General features: G+C 40.8%; 2 protein-coding genes across 3 annotated transcripts in view; both read right to left on the bottom strand.

The window, feature by feature from the left end:
* cxadr (CXADR Ig-like cell adhesion molecule) overlaps positions 1-2,158 on the bottom strand; it is a 56,855-nt gene extending 54,697 nt beyond the window's left edge. The window contains exon 1 of the mRNA XM_020484547.2: positions 1,989-2,158. Coding sequence (XP_020340136.1) covers positions 1,989-2,040 — 52 coding nt within the window. The 5' untranslated portion in view covers positions 2,041-2,158. The remainder of the gene's footprint in view (positions 1-1,988) is intronic.
* Positions 2,159-2,588: 430 nt separating this feature from the next.
* On the bottom strand, positions 2,589-10,299 carry btg3 (B-cell translocation gene 3). Of its 2 annotated transcripts, XM_031826628.1 has the most exons (6): positions 10,168-10,295; positions 9,708-9,831; positions 9,366-9,575; positions 9,041-9,178; positions 3,413-3,596; positions 2,589-3,281 (listed from the first exon to the last, which is right to left on the bottom strand). In XM_031826628.1, exons 3-6 carry the CDS (start codon positions 9,539-9,541, stop codon positions 3,075-3,077), a joined length of 705 nt encoding a protein of 234 aa, XP_031682488.1. In that variant the 5' UTR covers positions 9,542-9,575; positions 9,708-9,831; positions 10,168-10,295; the 3' UTR covers positions 2,589-3,074. The 2 variants fall into 2 exon arrangements, with proteins under 2 accessions (XP_031682488.1, XP_020341069.1); XM_020485480.2 differs by lacking the exon at positions 9,708-9,831 and having other exon boundaries at positions 10,168-10,299.
* Between the last annotated feature and the right edge of the window lie 12,271 nt (positions 10,300-22,570).

The following is a 22,570-nucleotide window of genomic DNA, read 5'->3' as shown; positions in this document are numbered from 1 at the left end:
CATCTCCGGAAACTAACTATAACCTGCTAGACATCCTTTGCTTTATATAGTATGATATTTGCTTGTAAATGTTTTTGTTGAAGCATTTAGGTCGACCTAATAAAATAATGAAAGCTTCATGAAGTTTAACATATAAGCTAGAAATGTTCTAGTTGCATTGAATCACCATTTGGAAGAGAATGAGCACCCCAAATGATGAGCCCATGAAGACATTATTATGGTAATGAGCCTCTACTCATGTACAAAAATGTATTGCATTACAGAACAATGCACTGGTGGGCAAGTATAACGACACCCCTAACCAGACCTTTAAACATTACCCTCACTGTGCCAGGGCTTTAACACAGCAGAAAGAGTTGTGCCTGCCTGTGTAAACGAAGCACTTCATTATTGCAGGGGTTTATCAGTAACCAGTGGTGCGGGATATCATTGCCCTAACCATGGCTCCATCCACAGTGGCAGCTCCACTTTAAAAGTGCAGGGAACCTTTGAGCTACAGAACACAGGCTGATACTAATAGTAACACAATCCATCTACAGTACCATAGTTTCACTTTGTGGTGAGAGAGGGAGGGGCTGGTTTCAGTCGAAATTCCAGGACAGCAACAAGCTACAAGTGACACACAAATAATAATAGGAGTGCTGAATTCCCCTGTAGCAGTGAGCTCCCCACTCTCAATAATACACACTGTCTAAAGTGCATCCCAGTTGACAAACGTTTTAGCTGTATTGTTTAGTTTTATAGGTAATCAATGTTAACAATCCATCTGAATCGCCTGACCTGCTGATAAAGGGGTGATTTCTAACCCAACTAGATGATGTGAGAGCCAAAACCCATTTCAACAGTTCAAGCAGTGTTTATGATACCAATGCATCTAACACGCCTCAATCAGAGGCACCTACATGAGTCGATGGCCTCAATCTTTTTTCATCACTGATTCATATAAGCAGGACATTGTGTGTTGTAGTGGCATATTACTTTGGGGAGGAATAGTGATAGAAGTGTGGGATATTATTAGCAGTCAGGAGAAAATGGACCTCAACAAATAACTGGTGAAGGATTGTGAATTAAAACTAATTAGGCCCTCTGTTTTCCATCCATGAGACGAAAGAAAACTAATACCAAATGGGCTACACTTACTGTTGGCCTAATAGTAGAAAGTTCCCACTCACATACACTAAGAATATACTTCAGGGACATAAATCTGGCCGATACTCAGCGACCAACATGTGATTAAAATGCATTTCTGTCTGGGTTTAGAAAGCACCTAAGTCATTTAAAGACCTTCAGACTCCTTCCTAGCGCAGGAGGGGGGAATACAGTTTAAATGGTCTTGGCAGATGGCAGACAGAAAACGCAGCACTTTGAAGCCCTTTACAGGTTTTAAGGCGGATCAGGCTATTGTGTGTGTTAACTACCAGTTGCAAAACAAAAACAACTAGGTAGCGTTAAAAAATGCCTTGCAGCGTGTAGGGAAAACAACCTATATCAATTTAGCAAATATGTTTACTGTAAAAAATAAAAACTGTTCTAGCATATTATCCATAATATGTGAGTTCAATAAACCATGTGTTGAAACATATACATGTTATTCAAGTCAAACGCAGTTCCACTAATTTCAATAATAAATATCTACGTTACTTTATGCACAGTGCGTCTACATTTGGGATTCCAGAATTCAAGGATATAATTTTTGGGTTATCACATTTTGACAAGTGTTATTTAGTTAGCTGACGTTAGTTTGATACAATTTTGAATTCCTATGCTAAAGTAGCTAGCCATTTTCAATATAAGTAAAAACAGGCGTAAGCAAATTAGTATAAAGTAATTATTTGACATATTAAATAGAACAACCAGATCGTTATTTTATTCGCAAACATGTAACTTTTTAGCATGGTGCTCGTAGCCAGCACTCCCATTTTCGCTCGCGCTTATGAAAATGTAGGATTTCTTTTTTTTTTTAAGTAGCCGGTGGACGCCAAACTTACCTGCGATAAGACTAATCAATACACAGCAGAGGTGGGGTATCGTGAAATCCATTCCTTTCGGTCTATTCCAATTATTTTTCTTTCAAAACACAGGTGAAAAATAAACTTATGCGGTGCTTCCGACTGTCAGAGCACTCTCCCGAAGCATCAAAACTCCCCGATCCCTCTACGCCTCAGCAGGTGCATTATAGGAGAGCTGGAGTCCAGACACGTGATTTCCGGAGGGTACCAAAGTCGTGTTTTCTAAGGCACTTTCACGCCCCCTGCCGTATTACATGCGTTCACAACACTGGACAGCTTTCTAATCAATGGTTATAGAAATAGTACATTTACTGAACTTTGAAAACACAGAACAAGACAAGTTAAAGTTATAAAGTATAGTTGTGAAAAGCTTTACAATGTAGGTCTATAATGACAGTGCACACATTTGATCAGAACGTCTGAATTCAACAGGTGTAATACAAATATGTACATTATTTGTCTGCCATAGACAATCATATTGTATTTGCATATAATATGGTATTTACTGTAAGCCTATGGGATGAAGGCAACAAGCATTCAAATTACACTGCAGTAAAATATATATAAACAGCAACAGAGTATGATTTGAAATTTGTTTAATGTCTCATAATTTAAGAGGTTGGCACAATTCATGAGTAGACTGAATAAATAAATTCTCAGAACATAACTGATGGACAGTACAGTAGGTAACATACAATTATCCATCAAATATAAATACAGTACATATATCTTCATAGCTATAAAATACATGAAAATACAAATTCCAATATTCCTTCTCCTTTACAACTGTAGATTCCTTTACTCACACGATTACAAATGATCTAAAGTGCAAAGAGTTAATGTTCTTATCACAAAAAGAATTAAACAAATTCAAGAGTTTCCAGAGTGACTATTAAACTACTAAAATAGTTTTTAAAAATGTGGTCAGTCATGTTAGTGAATTTTTGTTTGCCCTCTCATTCTCCTCCAACAAGAACTATATTGCTTGCTCTAGTGGACACCCTTTCACAGCTCAGGGAACCTGGAACAGGCTAACACTAACAGCAACACTTGCTACGGTGGTCCCTAACAGTGAGCCAGGCCTGGAGTGCCACCCCAGTATCCGTGCCACCTTCTGTGGCCAGGTGGGGCCCAGTCGTTGTGTCTGAAGGGCTGGGTGGGTCTACCTTGAGTTCTGAAGTCATAGTGAGGAGGACGTGGAGGTCCTTTACCCGGCCACATCTTCTGCTTGGGCACCGGAGGACGCCACAAAGGAGTAGCTGGGTAGATCACCTTTGAACAATAAAACATTGGTAAATTTCAATTATATTTCCCCCATTGTCAGAGCCGACCAAGGAGGTATTCAGACAAGACTGTATGGAACATGAAATTGTTGCAACCTCTATGTTCGTTACTGGTTGTACCTGGTATTTATGGCGATTTTGAGGGAAGGTAGGGGGAGGACGGGTTTCCCTGAGGCCACTATCCTCGTCTGAGGAGGAACAGGAGTGGTAGTCAGATGTCACCCTCTCGACAGCGCTGGTCACATCCTCTTTGTCATCACCAGAGAAACTGGCAACAGTGAAAGCAAGGTTCCTCTCTCCATATCTGCACGAGAAAAAGAAGCCAACGAGACAATTCTTAGTCACTGAATGTATATCAACAATTTAGTGCCTCGACTGGTGACCCAGAGGGATTGAACATGAATGGTGTAGTTAAGAGGTAAACAATGGAACAAAGGCTTCCAAAGGATTGTACAGACAGTGGCAAGTCAAATTCAAGGACTTAAGTACTTTTTGAAGCACTAATATTTATTTAAGGACCATAAATTTGTAGTAGTTCCTATTACGCAGTTGTTTCTAGGTCGTGGAAAAAGTGGTAGAAAAGTACTCAATTGTCATACTGGAGTAAAAGTTAAGATGCCTTAATATAAAATGACTCGTGAAAGTCACCCAGTAAAATATTACTTGTGTAAGCCTTAAGTATACTTAAAACCAAATACTTAAGTATCAAAAGTAAATAGATTTGATCAAATGTACTTAAGCATCAAAAGTATAAGCCATTTCAAATTCCTTATATTAAAACAAACCAGAGGGCACAAATATATATTTTTTAATTAATGAATAGCCAGGGGCACACACCAACACTCAGACATTAATTTACAAACAAAGCATGTGTTTAGTGAGTCCGCCAGACCAGAGGCAGTAGGGATGACCAGTGATGTTCTCCTGATAAGTACGCGAATTGGACCATTTCTGTCAAAACGGGTGTCAGGGAAATGTATGGAGTAAAAAGTACATCATTTTATTTTAGGAATGTAGTGAAGTAAAAGTTGGCAGAAAAACAGAAAAGTACAGATACTCCCAAAAGACAAAGTATTTTTACTTAAGAAATTTACACCACTGATGCCATGTAACATTGTTTAATTGATATCACAATATGTGAATCATTTTATTTATAAACTGTAGCAGCAATAATTTGAAGCCACAAATTGCCGAAGAGGTGAGAGGTGTCGGGTTTTCCTTGATGTGACTAAAATTTGATCGTTTTGGCCATCTGACCAGAGTACCTTCTATATATTTGGGGACTCTCCCACATGGCTTCTGGCGAACACCAAGCGTGTTTACTTATTTTTTCCCCTGACCACTCTTCTGTAAAGCCCAGCTCTATGGAGTGTACGGCTTAAAGTGGTCCTATGGATAGATACTCCAATCTCAGCTGTGGCGCTTTGCAGCTCCTTCAAGCTTATCTTTGGTCTCATTGTTGGCTCTCTGATTAATGCCCTCCTTGCCTGGTCTGTGAGTTTTGGTGGGCGGCCCCCTCTTGGCATGTTTGTTGAGGTGCCATATTTCATTTTTATAAAAACGGAGCTCCGTGGGATGTTCAAAGTTTTTTTTATATAACTCAACCCTGATCTGTACTTCTCCACAACTTTGTCCCTGACCTGTTTGGAGAGCTCCCTGGTCTTCATGGTGCCCTTGTTTCTGAAACAGTCCTTGTTTCTGAAACAGTCCTTGTTTCTGAAACAGTCCTTGTTTCTGAAACAGTCCTTGTTTCTGAAACAGTCCTTGTTTCTGAAACAGTCCTTGTTTCTGAAACAGTCCTTGTTTCTGAAACAGTCCTTGTTTCTGAAACAGTCCTTGTTTCTGAAACAGTCCTTGTTTCTGAAACAGTCCTTGTTTCTGAAACAAGGGGCACCATGAAGACCAGGGAGCTCTCCAAACATTTGTCACAAAATAATCCCATCTTGCAGGGACATCATTCATCAGTCAAATGCATTTCAAAACGCTTTGTGGACACCGCAAGGAACATGGTCCAATATCAATTCGCTCGAAGTCTGTCTTCTGTCCTTGCAGATGTGAATTCTCTGTAAAAACCTAACATTTGGTCCATCCATCGAAATGTATAGGGGGTGAGACATGTTAAGTTTATCTGTCTACTCTGGAGAGACAGTCCTTAATTGTGCCAAGTCCCTTGAAGGATGAGTCCAGGTAGTGTGTGGTAACCTTGTTGGTCATGCGGGGTCTAAATACCTTACGTGGAAATCTTTCAGCTAAACTGTTTTTTTCTTCAACAATTCATCAAAAAGCAGCACACAACCATCGTTTTTCAGCAACTTGTCCAGGAGGTGGTGCCGAAAGTAAGGCACAAGACCATGATTGATCACGTAGGCAGTTCTCCGTACAGGCATATGAATTGGCATTAGCACTGTCAGGAAACATCCAGGGGAAAATTGTGGCATTGTCCTCTGCACTTTTGCAGGAGTAGTGGGCGACACTTCATTGTCCATAGGATCTCTGCGCATCATGAATCATTGTTTCAGACCCGTGAAGAGAGCTTTGAACTCAGGTGGAGGATTCTGAAAGCAATACAATTCTACTCATGTTAGGTTGTATTTGTAATGGAATATCCCTTTACTTGACATTCATACTGAGTGCACAAAACATTAAGGCCACCTGTTTCCATGACATAGAATGACCAGATGATTCCAAGTGAAAGCTATGATCCCTTATTGATGGAACTTGTTAAATCCACTTCAAAAATCAGTGTAGATGAATGGGAAGAGATACTAAAATGATTTTTAAACCCTGAAACAATTGAGACATGGAGTGCATATGTGTGCCTTTCAGAGTATGAACGGACAAGAGAAAATATGTACAATTGAAGTTTACATATACTTAGGTTGGAGTCATTAAAACTCATTTTTCAACCACTCCTCATATTTCTTGTTAACAAACTATAGCTTTGGCAAGTCGGTTAGGACATCTACTTTTTGCATGACAAGTCATTTTTCTAACAACGGTTTACAGATTACTTCACTGTATCACAATTCCAGCGGGTCAGAAGTCTACATACCCTAAGTTGACAGTGCCTTTAAACAGCTTGGAAAATTCCAGAAAATGATGTCATGGCTTTAGAAGCTTCTGATAGGCTAATTGACTTCATTTGAGGTGTGCCTGTGGATGTATTTCAAGGTCTACCTATAAACTCAGTTCCTCTTTGCTTGACATCATGGGAAAATCAAAAGAAATCAGCCAAGACCTCAGAAGGAAAAAACATGTTTTAAACGGTAGACCGCCACAAGTCTGGTTCATCCTTGGGAGCAATTTACAAACGCCTGAAGGTACCACGTTCATCTGTACAAACAATAGTATACAAGCATAAAGACCATGGGAGGACGCAGTCGTCATAGGGCTCAGGAAGGAGATGCGCTCTGTCTCCTGGAAACGAACCCACTTTGATGCGAAAAAATGCAAATCAATCCCAGAACAGCAGCAAAAGACCTTGTGAAGATGCTGGAGGAAACAGGTACAAAAGTATTTATATCCACAGTAAAACGAGTCCTATATCGACATCACCTGAAAGGCTGCTCAGCAAGGAAGAAGCCACTGCTCCAAAACCGCCATAAAAGAAAGCCAGACCACGGTTTGCAACTGCACATGGGGACAAAGATTGTACTTTTTAGAGAAATGTCCTCTGGAGGATTGCAAGCCGAAGAACACCATCCCAACCGTGAAGCACGGAGATGGCAGCATCATGTTGTGGGGGTGCTTTGCTGCAGGAGGGACTGTTGCACTTCACAAAATAGATGGCATCATGAGGTAGGAAAATTATGTGGATATATTGAAGCAACATCCCATCTCAACACAGTCAGGAAGTTAAAGCTTGGTCGCAAAGGGGTCTTCCAAATTGACAATGACCCCAAGCATACTTCCAAAGTTGTGGCAAAACGGCTTAAGGACAACAAAGTCAAGGTATTGGAGTGCCGTCACAAAGCCCCGACCTCAATCCTATAGAACATGTATGGGCAGAACTGAAAAAGTGTGTGCAAGCAAGGCCTACAAACCTTACTCAGTTACACCAGCTCTGTCAAGAGGAATGTGCCAAAATTCACCCAACTTATTGTGGGAAGCTTGTGGAAGGCTACCCGAAACATTTGACCCAAGTTAAACAATTTAAAGGCAATGCTACTAAATACTAATTGAGTGTATGTACATTTCTGACCCACTGGGAATGTGATGAAAGAAATAAAAGCTGAAATAAAATCACTACTATTATTCTGACATTTCAAATTTTTTTAATAAAACAGGGAATTTTTACTAGGATTAAATGTCAGGAACTGTGAAAAACTGAGTTTAAATGTATTTGGCTAAGGTGTATGTAAACGTCCGACTTCAACTGTAAGTGCCTTTGAAACGGGTTTGGTAGTGCAACTCAATATTAGGAAGGTGCCCTTAATGTTTTGTACACTCAGTGTATATCCAACTACCTCTTACATTTAATCTTCAACCCTTAAACACATAGCCTATGCTACATACATTTTAAATGTCCCCTTCAAACCAATGCCTGTAGCTATATTACCTTAGAACAAACATTAAACAAACAAATAGAACAATGGTAATTAAAACCATTTATCTTTAAACAATGTATTAAATGTCTAACGTTATAGCTTGCCATTAGGTGCAGCTGTGGAAACTACTTTCAGAAACAATGCTGCTGAATCATGATGCTAGTTCATTAGTCAGCAGATCTTGGCTGGCTTTGATGGAAAAATGTACTGTTCTGTATCCAGAAATAAACAGTGGTAGAGTTAGCAAGCTAACTAGCTAGCCAAATGTTTGCAAACAGACTACTCAATGCTAGTTAGCCAACTTGGTTAAAATAGTGAGCTAACATCATTGTGCGCAAAAATCATTCAACACTCAATATCCCAGATCAACAGCCTTGAACGAGGCATAGATAAAGTTACCTAGAAATTCTGTAATACTACAGCTTCAGTTCACATAATTTTATTAGCTAACTAGCTAGCTGGTAAACTCTAGCCTGCTAACGTTAGCTAGTAGGCTAGCTAGCTCTTTCCATTATTCAAATGTAGCTAAAAGAAGTCATTCACATTTGAAACGTTTCTTTGCCGGTTAGTCTGGTTGTGCTGTTGCTGCTGAAGCTCTGGAGGTTGTTGCAAAGAAAAAGTCACAATGTAGAACTGATGCCAGCCCGGGCTGCAGCTTTACATCTTTCCCCCTTCATGTAGCTCTTCGGGGCAGATTCACCCATGCTCACAATGTCAACATCTTTGATGCATTTTTTACACCTTGCATGATGTGGGTTGGTTGGGTCTGGCAAAACCGATTCATAAAACATCAATATCCTGCCAAGCAGGATTTAATCTATATTTGCCCGGCATTTTAGCTGTCGATGTGACGTTTTGGCAGCGCCTCATCAGTCAGTTCTGTACCTGCCTGGTTGAGTGGCAGTGTGAGTGGTATGAGCACTCACCTGGCAACCGGAGCACAAATCACGTGAGCTAAAAAAAAAAAACGTCTGGAAATGAATTCTTAAGACCAATACATGTAATATTATTTATATTAACATATTTTAAGATTTCCTGCTCTCCTCATTTTTATTCAAGTACCAACTTGACAAAATGTCTGATTAAAATGTCTGATTTTCAAGTTATTCCAGAGTACTTCGAGCACCTTGTGCGAACCCTGAGACTGCCCATCTCCCAAAGTGTACATGCCCTCCAGCCAATGCTTTTAAATAAGACTGACCTGCAGCACACCTCCCCTGGATCCACCCACAGGGTGAGTTCTCTGGGCAGGCCAAGGTCCTTGTACTGAACCCCACTCTCCTGGCAGGCCCGCAGCAGCTCTGGATCCTCCCTCTGCAATCTGTTCACCCGAATACACCTGCAAAGTAGTAGAGTATGCAATAGACCTTCAATAACTCCAATCATACAAATCGCTGCATATCCAAAACATACCCTATTCTTCATAGGGCATGATGCCCTAGACTAGAGGTTGATAAAGCTACTGATATGGTAATCAAGATAGGGGGGAGCAAGGCCACAGACAGGCATCTGATTCAGTCAGTTACCTGAAGGCCTGTCCTTTGCTGGGGTTGTCAGGATACCAATGCCCCCTGAACTTCTCCTGCAGGGCAACAGTCAACCGCTCCACAAACAAGTCCACTTTCTGGGTATCCAACCTTTCCACCTTCTTGATCAGTCTTTTCAGGAAAAACACCACTGCTGCAATCTCTTTCTTCATCATGTTTCACTGATGTGCTGTAACGATGGTCGAACTTCTGGAAATATGAGGAATAGTAGCACAAATTGACTAGAAACAGTAAACTCACAAACAAGTTAGCCTAGAAACAGCAGTTTCATCCATCAATTAATCTCCAAAATCCATGAACTATGTAGCAAGCAAAGCCTACCTAGCAACGCAAAACAAGCTGACAATAACTCGTTGAAAGTAAATACTCAGCTAATTTAGTGGGTTAACCATTGTTGAATCCAAACGACATTCCAGTCTGGCGGGACATTTTCCAGAAAGGCGCGCTGTGATGCATTATTTCCGTTTAGCCATGTGACTGCCAATCATTCATAGCTGGCTAACTTAGTGTTAGCCAACAACAAAACCCAGACAAAAACGTAAAAACTATATACATAACCGATGTTTATATTAATTGCAGATGTTTGTGACAAAACTTTTCAAGTGAAGTAACCTTAACGTCATCCCAGCTAGCTACTGTAGCTCAAGAGAAACTGTTTTAAAAAACAAACATGCTATTAATAATAAATTCTTCGGGCAACTAGCTAAGTAAACTTTGTAAACTACACATCAAAACATGTTATTTGATTATCCAAAATAACAATAAAAGGTCATCATATTACCGTAATTGCTGTTCATCACCATATGGAAAACTGTTGCCAGTTTAGCTCATGAAAGTCTGAACCTCCGCATGAGAGCATAACCTGCCCCAGGAAGCGGTGCGCGCGTTTTCTGGACTAGCCCTACGTCACGGTCGTCACTAGTTATTACAGTCACAGAGTCATAATGGTGGCTAAACCCCGCCTATTTCTACAATGTCTCTTTTTATTATGATTTACAAACCAGACTGCAACCAAACGGATAACATTATGCCTAACCTTAACCTTAAATTAAAACAAAAAAGCACGTTTTTGTTTTAATGAATTTTTACGATATAGCCTATTTTGACTTTGTGGATGTGGTAACAAGTGACGATCCGACGTCATCCCCATTGAGCAACGGGACTAAAATGGCTGACTTGAAATCATCCTTCAGCTACAAAATAAAGTTAAAGAATGTAAATGGGGATGTAATAATATTGTTTGAAACTATGAAAAAGCGTACTATATTTTAACTGCTCCAAAATTACACGGCGATTCCTTATTAGTACACGTCCTATACGAAGCAAAATACAACTTTTTTTTTTTTTTTATATCCACAGGGGGGTGCTCAACCTTCATCTAAATCGGCCTGTATGTATCAAATCAGAGTTGGTAGAACCCTTGTAGAAGACTGTACTTAGTTTGGATTATGAGTTATCAAAAAAAGTTTAGAGGGCTCCAGGTCCTCGAGACCATATATTGAGTGTCTCGGTTTCGGACACATTTGTACTCGGGCTTGACTCGATTTCGGGACAGTCAGGACTCATAATTTCTTCCCAAGACCAGCCGAGTAAAAAACTCATAATTAATTCAATTCAATTCAAGGGGCTTTATTGGCATGGGAAACATGTGTTAACATTGCCAAAGCAAGTGAAGTAGATAATATACAAAAGTGAAATAAACAATCAAAATTAATAGTAAACATTACACATACAGAAGTTTCAAAACAATAAAGACATTACAAATGCCATATATATATATATATACAGTGTTGTAACAATGTACTATGGGTTGTATTTACAATGGTGTTTGTTCTTCACTGGTTGCCCTTTTCTTGTGGCAACAGGTCACAAATCTTGCTGCTGTGATGGCACACTGTGGAATTTCACCCAGTAGATATGGGAGTTTATCAAAATTGGATTTGTTTTCAAATTCTTTGTGAATCTGTGTAATCTGAGGGAAATATGTCTCTCTAATATGGTCATACATTGGGCAGGAGGTTAGGAAGTGCAGGTCAGTTTCCACCTCATTTTGTGGGCAGTGAGCACATAGCCTGTCTTCTCTTAAGAGCCATGTCTGCCTACGGCGGCCTTTCTCAATAGCAAGGCTATGCTCACTGAGTCTGTACATAGTCAAAGCTTTCCTTAAGTTTGGGTCAGTCACAGTGGTCAGGTATTCTGCCACTGTGTACTCTCTGTTTAAGGCCAAATAGCATTCTAGTTTGCTCTGTTTTTTTGTTAATTCTTTCCAATATGTCAAGTCATTATCTTTTTGTTTTCTCATGATTTGGTTGGGTCTAATTGTGCTGTTGTCCTGGGGCTCTGTGGGGTGTGTTTGTGAACAGAGCCCTAGGACCAGCTTGCTTAGGGGACTCTTCTCCAGGTTCATCTCTCTGTAGGTGATGGCTTTGTTAGGGAAGGTTTGGGAATCGCTTCCTTTTAGGTGGTTGTAGAATTTAACGGCTTTTTTCTGGATTTTGATAATTAGTGGGTATCGGCCTAATTCTGCTCTGCATGCATTATTTGGTGTTCTACGTTGTACACAGAGGATATTTTTGCAGAATTCTGCATGCAGAGTCTCAATTTGGTGTCTTGGTTGGTGAGCGGACTCCAGACCTCAAAACCATAAAGGGCAATGGGCTCTATGACTGATTCAAGTATTTTTAGCCAGATCCTAATTGGTATGTTGAAATTTATGTTCCTTTTGATGGCATAGAATGCCCTTCTTGCCTTGTCTCTAAGACCGTTCACAGCTTTGTGGAAGTTACCTGTGGCGCTGATGTTTAGGCCAAGGTATGTATAGTTTTTTGTGTGCTCTAGGGCAACAGTGTCTTGATGGAATTTGTATTTGTGGTCCTAGCGACTGGACCTTTTTTGGAACACCATTATTTTGGTCTTACTGAGATTTACTGTCAGGGCCCAGGTCTGTGCAGAAGATCTAGGTGCTGCTGTATGCCCTCCTTGGTTGGTGACAGAAGCACCAGATCATCAGCAAACAGTAGGCATCCCTGTCTCACCCCACGACCCTGTGTGAAGAAATGTGTGTGTTTTTAGCCAATTTTAACCGCACACTTGTTGTTTGTTTACATGGATTTTATAATGTCATGTGTTTTACCCCCAACACCACTTTCCATCAATTTGTATAGCAGACCCTCAAGCCAAATTGAGTCGAAGGCTTTTTTGAAATCAACAAAGCATGAGAAGACTTTGCCTTTGTTTTGGTTTGTTTGGTTGTCAATTACGGTGTGTAGGGTGAATACATGGTCTGTTGTACGGTAATTTGGTAAAAAAACAATTTGACATTTGCTCAGTACATTGTTTTCATTGAGGAAATGTACGAGTTTGCTATTAATGATAATGCAGAGGATTTTCCCAAGGTTACTGTTCATTAAGGATACCATCAACACCACAGGCCTTTTTGGGTTGGAGGGTTTTTATTTTGTCCTGTAACTCATTCAAGGTAATTGGAGAATCCAGTGGGTTCTGGTAGTCTTTAATAGTTGATTCTAAGATTTGGGTTTGATCATGTATATGTTTTTGCTCTTTATTCTTTGTTATAGAGCCAAAAAGATTGGAGAAGTGGTTTACCCATACACCTCCATTTTGGATAGATAATTCTTCGTGTTGTTGTTTGTTTAGAGTTATCCAATTTTCCCAGAAGTGGTTAGAGTCTATGCATTATTCAATTACATTGAGCTGATTTCTGACGTGCTGTTCCTTCTTTTTCCGTAGTGTATTTCTGTATTGTTTCAGTGATTCACCATAGTGAACGCATAGACTCAGGTTTTCCGGGTCTCTATGTTTTTGGTTGGACAGGTTTCTCAATTTATTTCTTAGATTTTTGCATTCTTCATCAAACCATTTGTCATTGTTGTTCATTTTCTTCGGTTTTCTATTTGAGCTTTTTAGATTTGATAGGGAAGCTAATTATCAGTCTCCATTCAGTTAGCGTATGAAACCTCTTCGCCAGACCGTATATGCACTCCTTTCTTTTTGGGCAGTTGCAGCGATGAGGCGAAATTGGGGAGGAAAAAAATAAACATGATCTTAACAGCCGTTATATATTTTGTAGACATGTTTGCGCAGTGGCGAACCTATAGGCCTTCAGTGTGTGACAGGTTCGTGATTCTGAAAGGACAGCAACCGTAATACCAGCGCACTCATGTAGGAGAGCACTTTTTTTTAAACACGAAGGGTGTAATGTAGGGTTTACGCAGGTATATACCGTATACCCACTTTTGTTTTAGTGGCCATTGCATTTAGTCCATTCTTATTCCCTATTGATGCCAATCAAAGTATGTCGTGGAGGTATACGATTGATCAATTATGTAGTTCAACAGATAAATCATGCACAAAGTAGCCTACACAATTGCAAAGCACGTGAAATATATTAACATGCGCCGAATAAAAGAAGTGTAGACCTTACCGTGAAATGCTTACTTACAAGCCCTTAACCAACAGTGCAGTTAAAGAAGCGTTAAGAAAATATTTACCAAATAAACTCAAGTAAATTTTTAAAAAGTAATACAATAATGAGGCTACATACAGGGGGTACAGAGCTTAGTTGAGGTCATTTGTATAATATGTAGGTAGGGTGAAGTGACTATGCATAGAAAAACAGTGAGTAGCAGCAGTGTACAAAACAAAAGCCTAAAAGGCCAGCATCCTAGAGTCGCCTCTTCACTGTTGACGTTGAGACTGGTGTTTTGTGGGTACTATTTAATGAAGCTGCCAGTTGTGGACTTGCGAGTTGTCTGTTTCTCAAACTAGACACTCTAATGTACTAGCCCTCTTGCTCAGTTGTGCACTGGGGCCTCCCACTCCTCTTTCTAGTCTGGTTAGGGCCAGTTTGCAATGTTCTGTGAAGCGAGTAGTACACAACGTTGTACTAGATCTTCGGTTTCTTGGAAATGTCTCGCATGGAATAGCCTTCATTTCTCAGAACAAGAGTAGACTGACATGTTTCAGAAGAAAGTTCTTTGTTTCTGGCCATTTTGAGCCTGTAATCGAACAAACAAATGCTGAAGCTTTAGATACTCAACTAGTCTAAAGAAGGCCAGTTTTATTGCTTCTTTAAAATCAGCACAGTACAACAGTTTTCAGCTGTGCTAACATACTTCAAAAGGGTTTCTAATGATCAAGCCTTTTAAAATGATAAACTTGGATTAGCTAACACAACATGCCATTGGAACACAGGAGTGGTGGTTGCTGATAATGGGCTTCTGTACGCCTATGTAGATATTCCATTAAAAGAATCAGCCATTTCCAGCTACAATAGTAATAAACAACATTAACAAAGTCTACACTGCATTTCTGATCAATTTGATGTGATTTTAATGGACAAAAATGTGATTTTCTTTCAAAAACACGGACTTTTCTAAGTGACCCCAAACATGTGAATGGTAGTGTAGGTATTACAGACTCAGTCAGGGAGAGGCTGAAAATGTCAATGAAGTCTCTTTGCCAGTTGGTCCACGCATGCTTTGAGTACACGTCCTGGTAATCCATCTGGGCCCTTGGCTTTGTGAATGTTGACCTGTTTAAAGGTCTTGCTCATATCGGCTACCAAGAGTGTTATCACACAGTTATCCAGAACAGCTGGTGCTCTCGTGCATGCTTCAGTGTTGCTTGCCTTGAAGTGAGCATAAAGGCATTTAGCTCGTCTGGTAGGCTCGCGTCACTGGGCAGCTCGCGTCTGAGTTTCCCTTTGTGTCCGTAATAGTTTTCATGCCCTGCCACATCCGACGAGCGTCAGATCCAGTGTAGTATAATTCAATCTTAATCCTGTATTGATGTGGTTTAAGCATTGTTGTGGATTTAGACCATCCATTTTTTGCTCTCAAAATAAAATGATCTCAAAGAAAATTTATTTATAAAGCCCTTCTTACATCAGCTGATATCTCAAAGTGCTGTACAGAAACCCCGCCTAAAACCCCAAACAGTAAGCAATGCAGGTGTAGAAGCTCAGTGGCTAGGAAAAACTCCCTAGAAAGGCCAGAACCTAGGAAAAAACCTAGAGAAGAACCAGGCTATGAGGGGTGGCCAGTCCTCTTCTGGCTGTGCCGGGTGGAGATTATAACAGAACATGGCCAAGATGTTCAAATGTTCATAGATGACCAGCAGGGTCAAATAATAATAATCACAGTGGTTGTCGAGGGTGCAACAGGTCAGCACCTCAGGGGTAAATGTCAGTTGGCTTTTCATAGCTGATCATTCAGAGTATCTCTATCACTCCTGCTGTCTCTAGAGAGTTGAAAACAGTAGTTCTGGGACAGGTAGCAATTCCGGTAAACAGGTCAGCAGCACGGCCAGGTGGACTGGGGACAGCAAGGAGTCATTAGGCCAGGTAGTCCTGAGGCATGGTCCTAGGGCTCAGGTCCTCAGAGAGAGAGAGAGAGAGAGAGAGAGAGAAAGAAAGAAAATAAAGAATTAGAGAGAGCATACTTAAATTCACACAGGACATCGGATAAGACAGGAGAAATACAGACGGACCCTATCCCCCCGACACAAGCTACTGCAGCATAAAAGCTCAGACAGCAGGGGTCGGGAGACCAACTTACCATCCTGAGACAAGGCCGAGTGTAGCCCACAAAGATCTCTTCCACGGCACAACCCAAGGAGAGGTGCCAGTCCAGACAGGGAGATCACATCAGTGACTCAACCCACTCAAGTGACGCACCCCTCCTAGGAACGGCATGGAAGAGCACCAGTAAGCCAGTGACTCAGCACCCGTAATAGAGGCAGAGAAACCCAGTGGAGAGAGGGGAACCGGCCAGGCAGAGACAGCAAGGGTGGTTCATTGCTCCAGTGCCTTTCCGTTCACCTTCACACTCCTGGGCCAGACTACACTCAATCATAGGACCTACTGAAGAGATGAGTCTTCAATAAAGACTTAAAGGTTGAGACCCAGTCTGAGTCTCTCACATTGGTAGGCAGACCATTCCATACAAATGGAGCTCTATAAGAGAAAGCCCTGCCTCCAGCTGTTTGCTTATAAATTCTAGGGACAATTAGGAGGCCTGCGTCTTGTGACCGTAGCGTACGTGTAGGTATGTACGGCAGGACCAAATCAAAAAGATAGGTAGGAGCAAGCCCATGTAATGTTTTGTAGGTTAGCAGTAAAACCTTGAAATCAGCCCATGCCTTAACAGGAAGCCAATGTAGAGAGGCTAGCACTGGAGTAATATGATCAGATATTTTGGTTCTAGTCAAGATTCTAGCAGCCGTGTTTAGCACTAACTGAAGTTTGTTTAGTGCTTTATCCGGGTAGCCGGAAGGTTGAGCATTGTAGTAGTCTAACCTAGAAGTGACAAAAGCATGGATAAATTTTTCTGCATAATTTTTGGACAAAAAGTTTATGATTTTTGCAATGTTACGTAGGTGGAAAAAAGCTGTCCTTGAAACAGTCTTGATATGTTCGTCAAAAGAAAGATCAGGATCCAGAGTAACGCTGAGGTCCTTCAGTTTTATTTGAGACGACTGTACAACCATCAAGATTAATTGTCAGATTCAACAGAAGATCTCTTTGTTTCTTGGGACCTAGAACAAATATCTCTGTTTTGTCCGAGTTTAAAAGTAGAACATTTGCAGCCATCCACTTCCTTATGTCTGAAACACAGGCTTCCAGTGAGGGCAATTTTGGGGCTTCACCATGTTTCATCGAAATGTACAGCTGTGTGTCATTCGCATAGCAGTGAAAGTTAACATTATGTTTCCGAATGACATCACCAAGAGATAAAATATATAATGAAAACAACAATGGTCCTAAAACGGAACCTTGAGGAACTCCGAAATTTACAGTTGATTTGTCAGAGGACAAACCATCCACAGAGACAAACTAATAACTTTCCAACAGATAAGATCTAAACCAGGCCAGAACTTGTCCGTGTAGACCAATTTGGGTTTCCAATCTCTCCAAAAGAATGTGGTGATCGATGGTATCAAAAGCAGCACGAGGACAGATGCAGAGCTATCTAATTGAAAGTGATACAGATTAATACAAATAGTGGAATCATGCCATAATGGAATAATAGATCATGCTACAAGTTTGGAATGTTCTTATATAAATGCACCAAAATACAATAATTTGTTAATTCGATAAAAATCAGACTTTAGAATTGCATTGGGGGCATACTTATTTCACTGTACATCCTTACCTATGGATTGTGGATCAATGACATGGGGTATCAGTCTACTCAGTGACACCCAGAGAACATTAGCGTCATAGCTCGTATTGTGGGACTCTGAAACCACTGTGAATTGAGCCACATTTATTATACCAGTCAACCTACTAAGTGTATTGAACACTATTCCAGAGGAAAAACAATACAACCTGGATGTTTTGGAGCCTGATAACTCTGAGGATGACTTTGGGAAAAAAGCACTTTGGTACTAAGTAGACTGATATCCCATTTCATTGATCCCCAATCCTTAGGTAAGGCTGTACAGTGCAAAATCAATGTCAATACGCACAATAGGCTGACTGGGGAGGTGATTTCCCACAGTCAAAAATCTAATCAAAATCAAATGTTATGTCACATACACATGGTTAGCAGATGTTATTGCGAGTATAGCCAAATGCCTGTGCTTCTAGTTCCGACAGTGTAGCAATATCTAACAAGTAATCTAACAATTCCACAGCAACTACCTAATTCACACAAATCTAAGTAAAGGGATGGTATAACAATATATACATATACATATATGGATGAGCAATGACTGACCGGCATAGGCAAGATGCAATAGATGGTATAAAATACAGTATATACATATGGGATGAGTAATGCAAGATATGTAAACACTATTAAAGTGGCATTATTAAAGTGACTAGTGATCCATTTATTAAAGTGACCAATGATTTCAAGTCTGTATGTAGGCAGCAGCCTCTCTGTGTTAGTGATAACTGTTTAACAGTCGGACTTGAGACTGAAAAATAGCTTCTGTCTCTCTGTCCAAGCTTTGATGTACGTGTACTGACCTCACCTTCTGGATGGTAGCAGGGTGAACAGGCAGTGGCTCGGGTGGTTTTTGCCCTTGATGATCTTTTTGGCCTTCCTGTGACATCGGGTGCTATAGGTGTCCTGGAGGTCAGGTACTTTGCCCCCGGTGATGCGTGGTGCAGACCGCACCACCCTCTGGAGAGCCCTGCGGTTGTGGGTGGTGCAGTTGCCGTACCAGGCGGTGATACAGCCCGACAGGATGCTCTCAATAGTGCATCTGTAAAAGTTTGTGAGGGTTTTAGGTGACAAGCCAAATATCTTCAGCCTCCTGAGGTTGAAGAGGCGCTGTTGCGCCTTCTTCACCACACTGTCTGTGTGGGTGGACTATTTCAGTTTGTTCATGATGTGTACGCAGAGGAACTTAAAACATTCCACCTTCTTCACTGCTGTCCCGTTGATATGGATACGGGGGTGCTCCCTCTGCTGTTTCCTGAAGTCTACAATCATCTCCTTTGTTTTGTTGACATTGAGTGAGAGGTTGTTTTCCTGACACCACACTCCAAGTGCCCTCACCTCCTCTCTATAGGCTGTCTCGTTGTTGTTGGTGATCAAGCCTACTACTGTTGTGTCGTCTGCAAACTTGATGATTGAGATGGAGGCGTGCATGGCCACGCAGTCATGGGTGAACAGGGAGTACAGGAGGGGGCTGAGCACACACCCTTGTGGGTCAAAGTCCCTCAATAAGAGCTACTACGACGCTAATATTTGCGTAAACTCTTCACAGTTGTGTTCTGTGGGTGTCACCGAGTAGACTCATATTCCATTTTAATACTCCACATTCCAACCTTGTTTAAGATTATCTAGTCTAAATATGACATGAATCACTTTAAAAGAGAAACTTTTATTTTGAAGGCGAAATGCAAATTCCACTATTGTGGCAAATCCTTATTGTGGCTAGCTTCACAACACATAACCCGGTCCTGTAAAGCCATACTAGCCTGATTAAGATAGCTGTCTGTTTATAACGTTAGTTTTGGGCAACAGAGTTAAGTAGCTGGCTAGCTAGTTATTTTAATTGGAGAACAACAAGTGGCCACCTAGCTAATACTTAGTCACATGGATTCCTAAACCATTGCTAAGAATATTGAAAATGACTGCAGTTTCAGGCTGGTTGCATTGGTGCTAGCTAGGTAGCACGCTAAAGCTAGCTAGCTACCCTAGAAGTTGCTAATAACATCTGTATCAAAGATATTAGCCAAAATGTTTAATCCTGCTCGTTTGAAACTGATCTAATTTCAAATGCTCACACAGATGTTTTCCCATTCGGTAGAACAAATAATGCCATATTACCAACGCAGTATTGTACAGCTTTGACAGTGATCATAATGGTGGCGCTTGGCTTGCACATGCAAATTCAGCACACACAACATTCTACAGTATAGTTGTGTTATTTGACTTGTCAAATTAAAATATTATTTGACTGTGAAATAGTGCTATTTTGATGGGTATCTTTTTTGACATGCAAAGACCCAAACAGCGTTCCATACGCAAGAGCATTAGTGAGGTCGCGCACTGATGTTTGGTGATTAGGCTTGGCTCTCAGTCAGCGTTCCATTTCATCCCAAAGGTATTCGCTGGGGTTGAGGTCAGAACTCTGTGCAGGCCAGTCAAGTTCTTCCACACCGATCTCGACAAACCATTTCTGTATGGACCTCATTTTGTGTATGGTAGCATTGTCATGCTGAAACAGGATAGGGCCTTCCCCAAACTGTTGCCACAAAGTTGGAAGCACAGAATCGTCTAGAATGTCATTGTGTGCTGTAGCGTTAAGCTTTACCTTCACTGGTACTAAGGGGCCTAGTCCGAACCATGGAAAAACAGCGCCAGACCATTATTCCCGCTCTACCAAACTTTACAGTTGGCACTATGCATATGGACAGGTAGCGTTCTTCTGGCATCTGCCAAACCCAGATTCGACCGTCGGACTGACAGATGGTGAAGTGTGATTCATCACTCCAGAGAACACATTGCCACTGCTCCAGAATCCAATGGCGGCGAGCTTTATACCAGTCCAGCAGACACTTGGCATTGCGCATGGTGATCTTAGGCTTGTGTTGCGGCTGCTCGGCCATGGAAACCCATTTCATTAAGCTCCTGGCGAACAGTTCTTGTGCTGATGTTGCTTCCAGAGGCAGTTTGGAACTCGGTAGTAAGTGTTGCAACTGACCACAGACGATTTTTACGCGCTCCAGCACTTGGCGGTCCATTTATGTGAACTGCTATGGCCGTTGTTGCTGCTAGACATTTTCACTTCACAATAACAGCACTTACAGTTGACCAGGGCAGCTTTAGCAGGGCAGTAATCTGACTAACTGACTTGTTGGAAAGGTGGCATCCTATGATGGTGTCACTTTGAAAGTCACTGAGCTCTTCAGTACGGGCCATTCTACTGCCAATATTTGTCTATGGAGATTGCATGGCGGTGTGCTCTATTTTATACACTTGTCAGCAACGGGTGTGGCTGAAATAGCCAAATCCCCTAATTTGAAGGGGTGTCCACATACAGCTAGGAGGATGTCATGTCATTCCATTAGAGGAGTGGGTGAGTGACTAACTTCTTTTGTTTATCAGTGCATTTTGACGGCCAACTAGATGAAAAGGTTTGAGAGGGTTTATCTAATCTTCCTTCGTTTAGATTTGAACTCATCTTACTCTGGCTAGCATTAGTTGTTGATCTTATTGTTGTTGATGTGCATAACTGAGGGAGAGAGAGTCTACCTTTTCATGGTTGTTTGATCAATAGGACTGTAAAGTTCCAATATGTAAGTTGTTTACATAATTGCATTAAATCCATTCAGGTGTATTTTGTGGCTTTTGGTGAATGTGTTCTAATGATCTAAAGTCGTGCTATTGCAACTGCCTGTAAACACACAGTATGGTTCAAAGTGAATGATGTCAGGCCCTTGAGGCAAATTACTTGTTTGAATAAAGGCCTACGGTAGCTCAGATTGGCTAGGGCGCACTGGTCTGTGTAGACTCTGGTCCTGACAAGACAGATGTTTTTATTCGGTTTTATTTACTGCAGTGTCTATTAACTGTCTAAATGCATGACCGCTTTCCCACTCCAGAATATTCACAAATGCCTTAGTATATTCCCATACATTCTAAGAATTTATTAAAATGACCATATCTAAGTGGTCGCTTGTCAGATTTTCTGTTTTAAGTGTCATTCTTCCCGGGGGTGTATATGAACATTTTTAAATAAGATTTCATGTTGCTAAAATGGTGTCAGTTCCACATTAAATGCAACAATGTTTCACACACAAGTTATTTTCAAAGACATGGCTAACAGCATGCGCACTCACCAGATGATGATCTTTTGAAAGTTAACTTCTTGTTGAAAGTTATTCTTGAAAAGGGAAAAGCTAACAAACTAGCAACAACATCTTCTTTGACAACACCTGCTGCAGCCGCTGCAAACTAGCTGACAACAAAAGCTAGCTAGACTGTGGGAAAATACTGCTCACTATTGCGCAGTGACCTGTTGACCTTCAAGAAGGCAGCAGTTTCCATACATTTTGGTAAAAACGGTCCCATCCATTAAGTCAAAATGTGATTGGTTGATTCCACTGTCACTCCAAAATGTTGCCCTAATACAGTTGAATGGCAGATGCCTTTATCTAGTTTCTATTGGCCTAGCCAATGGCTGATTTAGCTAGCTAGGTGTATCTCCGCAGAGACCAGCACTGATTGGATTTTTTTTTCTCTTCAACCCTTTCCTTTACAGAAAAAACTGAAGAGATTCAATCAGAACATAATTGAAAATAATTTTGCAATTATAATTATAACAATTGTATAAATCCCTAGCCCTTCTCTGAAGGTGTAGAAGGCACTCATTAACCCAAACACAGTGGGGAACAATTATTTGTAGATTATTTTCCCTCAGCATGCATTCTTTCACAATATAGAATGTCTAAATAATCCATATGTTCTGAAATATGAACACAGAAATACTGGACATTTTGAACTCTGTGGTGATTTGACAAAATTACAATCATGGTCTTGATTTGGACTCACATTTTTTTAGTCTTGTTGACTGTTCCCCCCCCCCCCTCCTATCTTGACTCAATTTGCTCTGGTCTTGAACACAGCCAGAGGGCTCTGATTAGAGACAATTGGTAATTTACTAGATTCCATAACATGATCTCATAAGTTGTTTTGTAGCCA

The sequence above is a fragment of the Oncorhynchus kisutch genome, linkage group LG6, assembly GCF_002021735.2.
Source record: "Oncorhynchus kisutch isolate 150728-3 linkage group LG6, Okis_V2, whole genome shotgun sequence".
In the NCBI taxonomy this organism is placed as follows: domain Eukaryota; kingdom Metazoa; phylum Chordata; class Actinopteri; order Salmoniformes; family Salmonidae; genus Oncorhynchus; species Oncorhynchus kisutch.
Note: the sequence above shows the minus strand (reverse complement) of the source record. Positions and strands in the feature narration are given on the sequence as shown.

Bases quoted from the DNA above. Each gene is read 5' to 3' on its own strand.
- btg3 (XM_020485480.2), bottom strand. From the start codon at position 9,541: ATGATGAAGAAAGAGATTGCAGCAGTGGTGTTTTTCCTGAAAAGACTG. The intron at 3,597-9,040 runs GTCAGTCTTATT...TTTCTCGTGCAG, and splicing joins CCAGGGGAGGTGTGCTGCAG to ATATGGAGAGAGGAACCTTG. The intron at 3,282-3,412 runs GTACAACCAGTA...TATTGTTCAAAG, and splicing joins AAAATCGCCATAAATACCAG to GTGATCTACCCAGCTACTCC.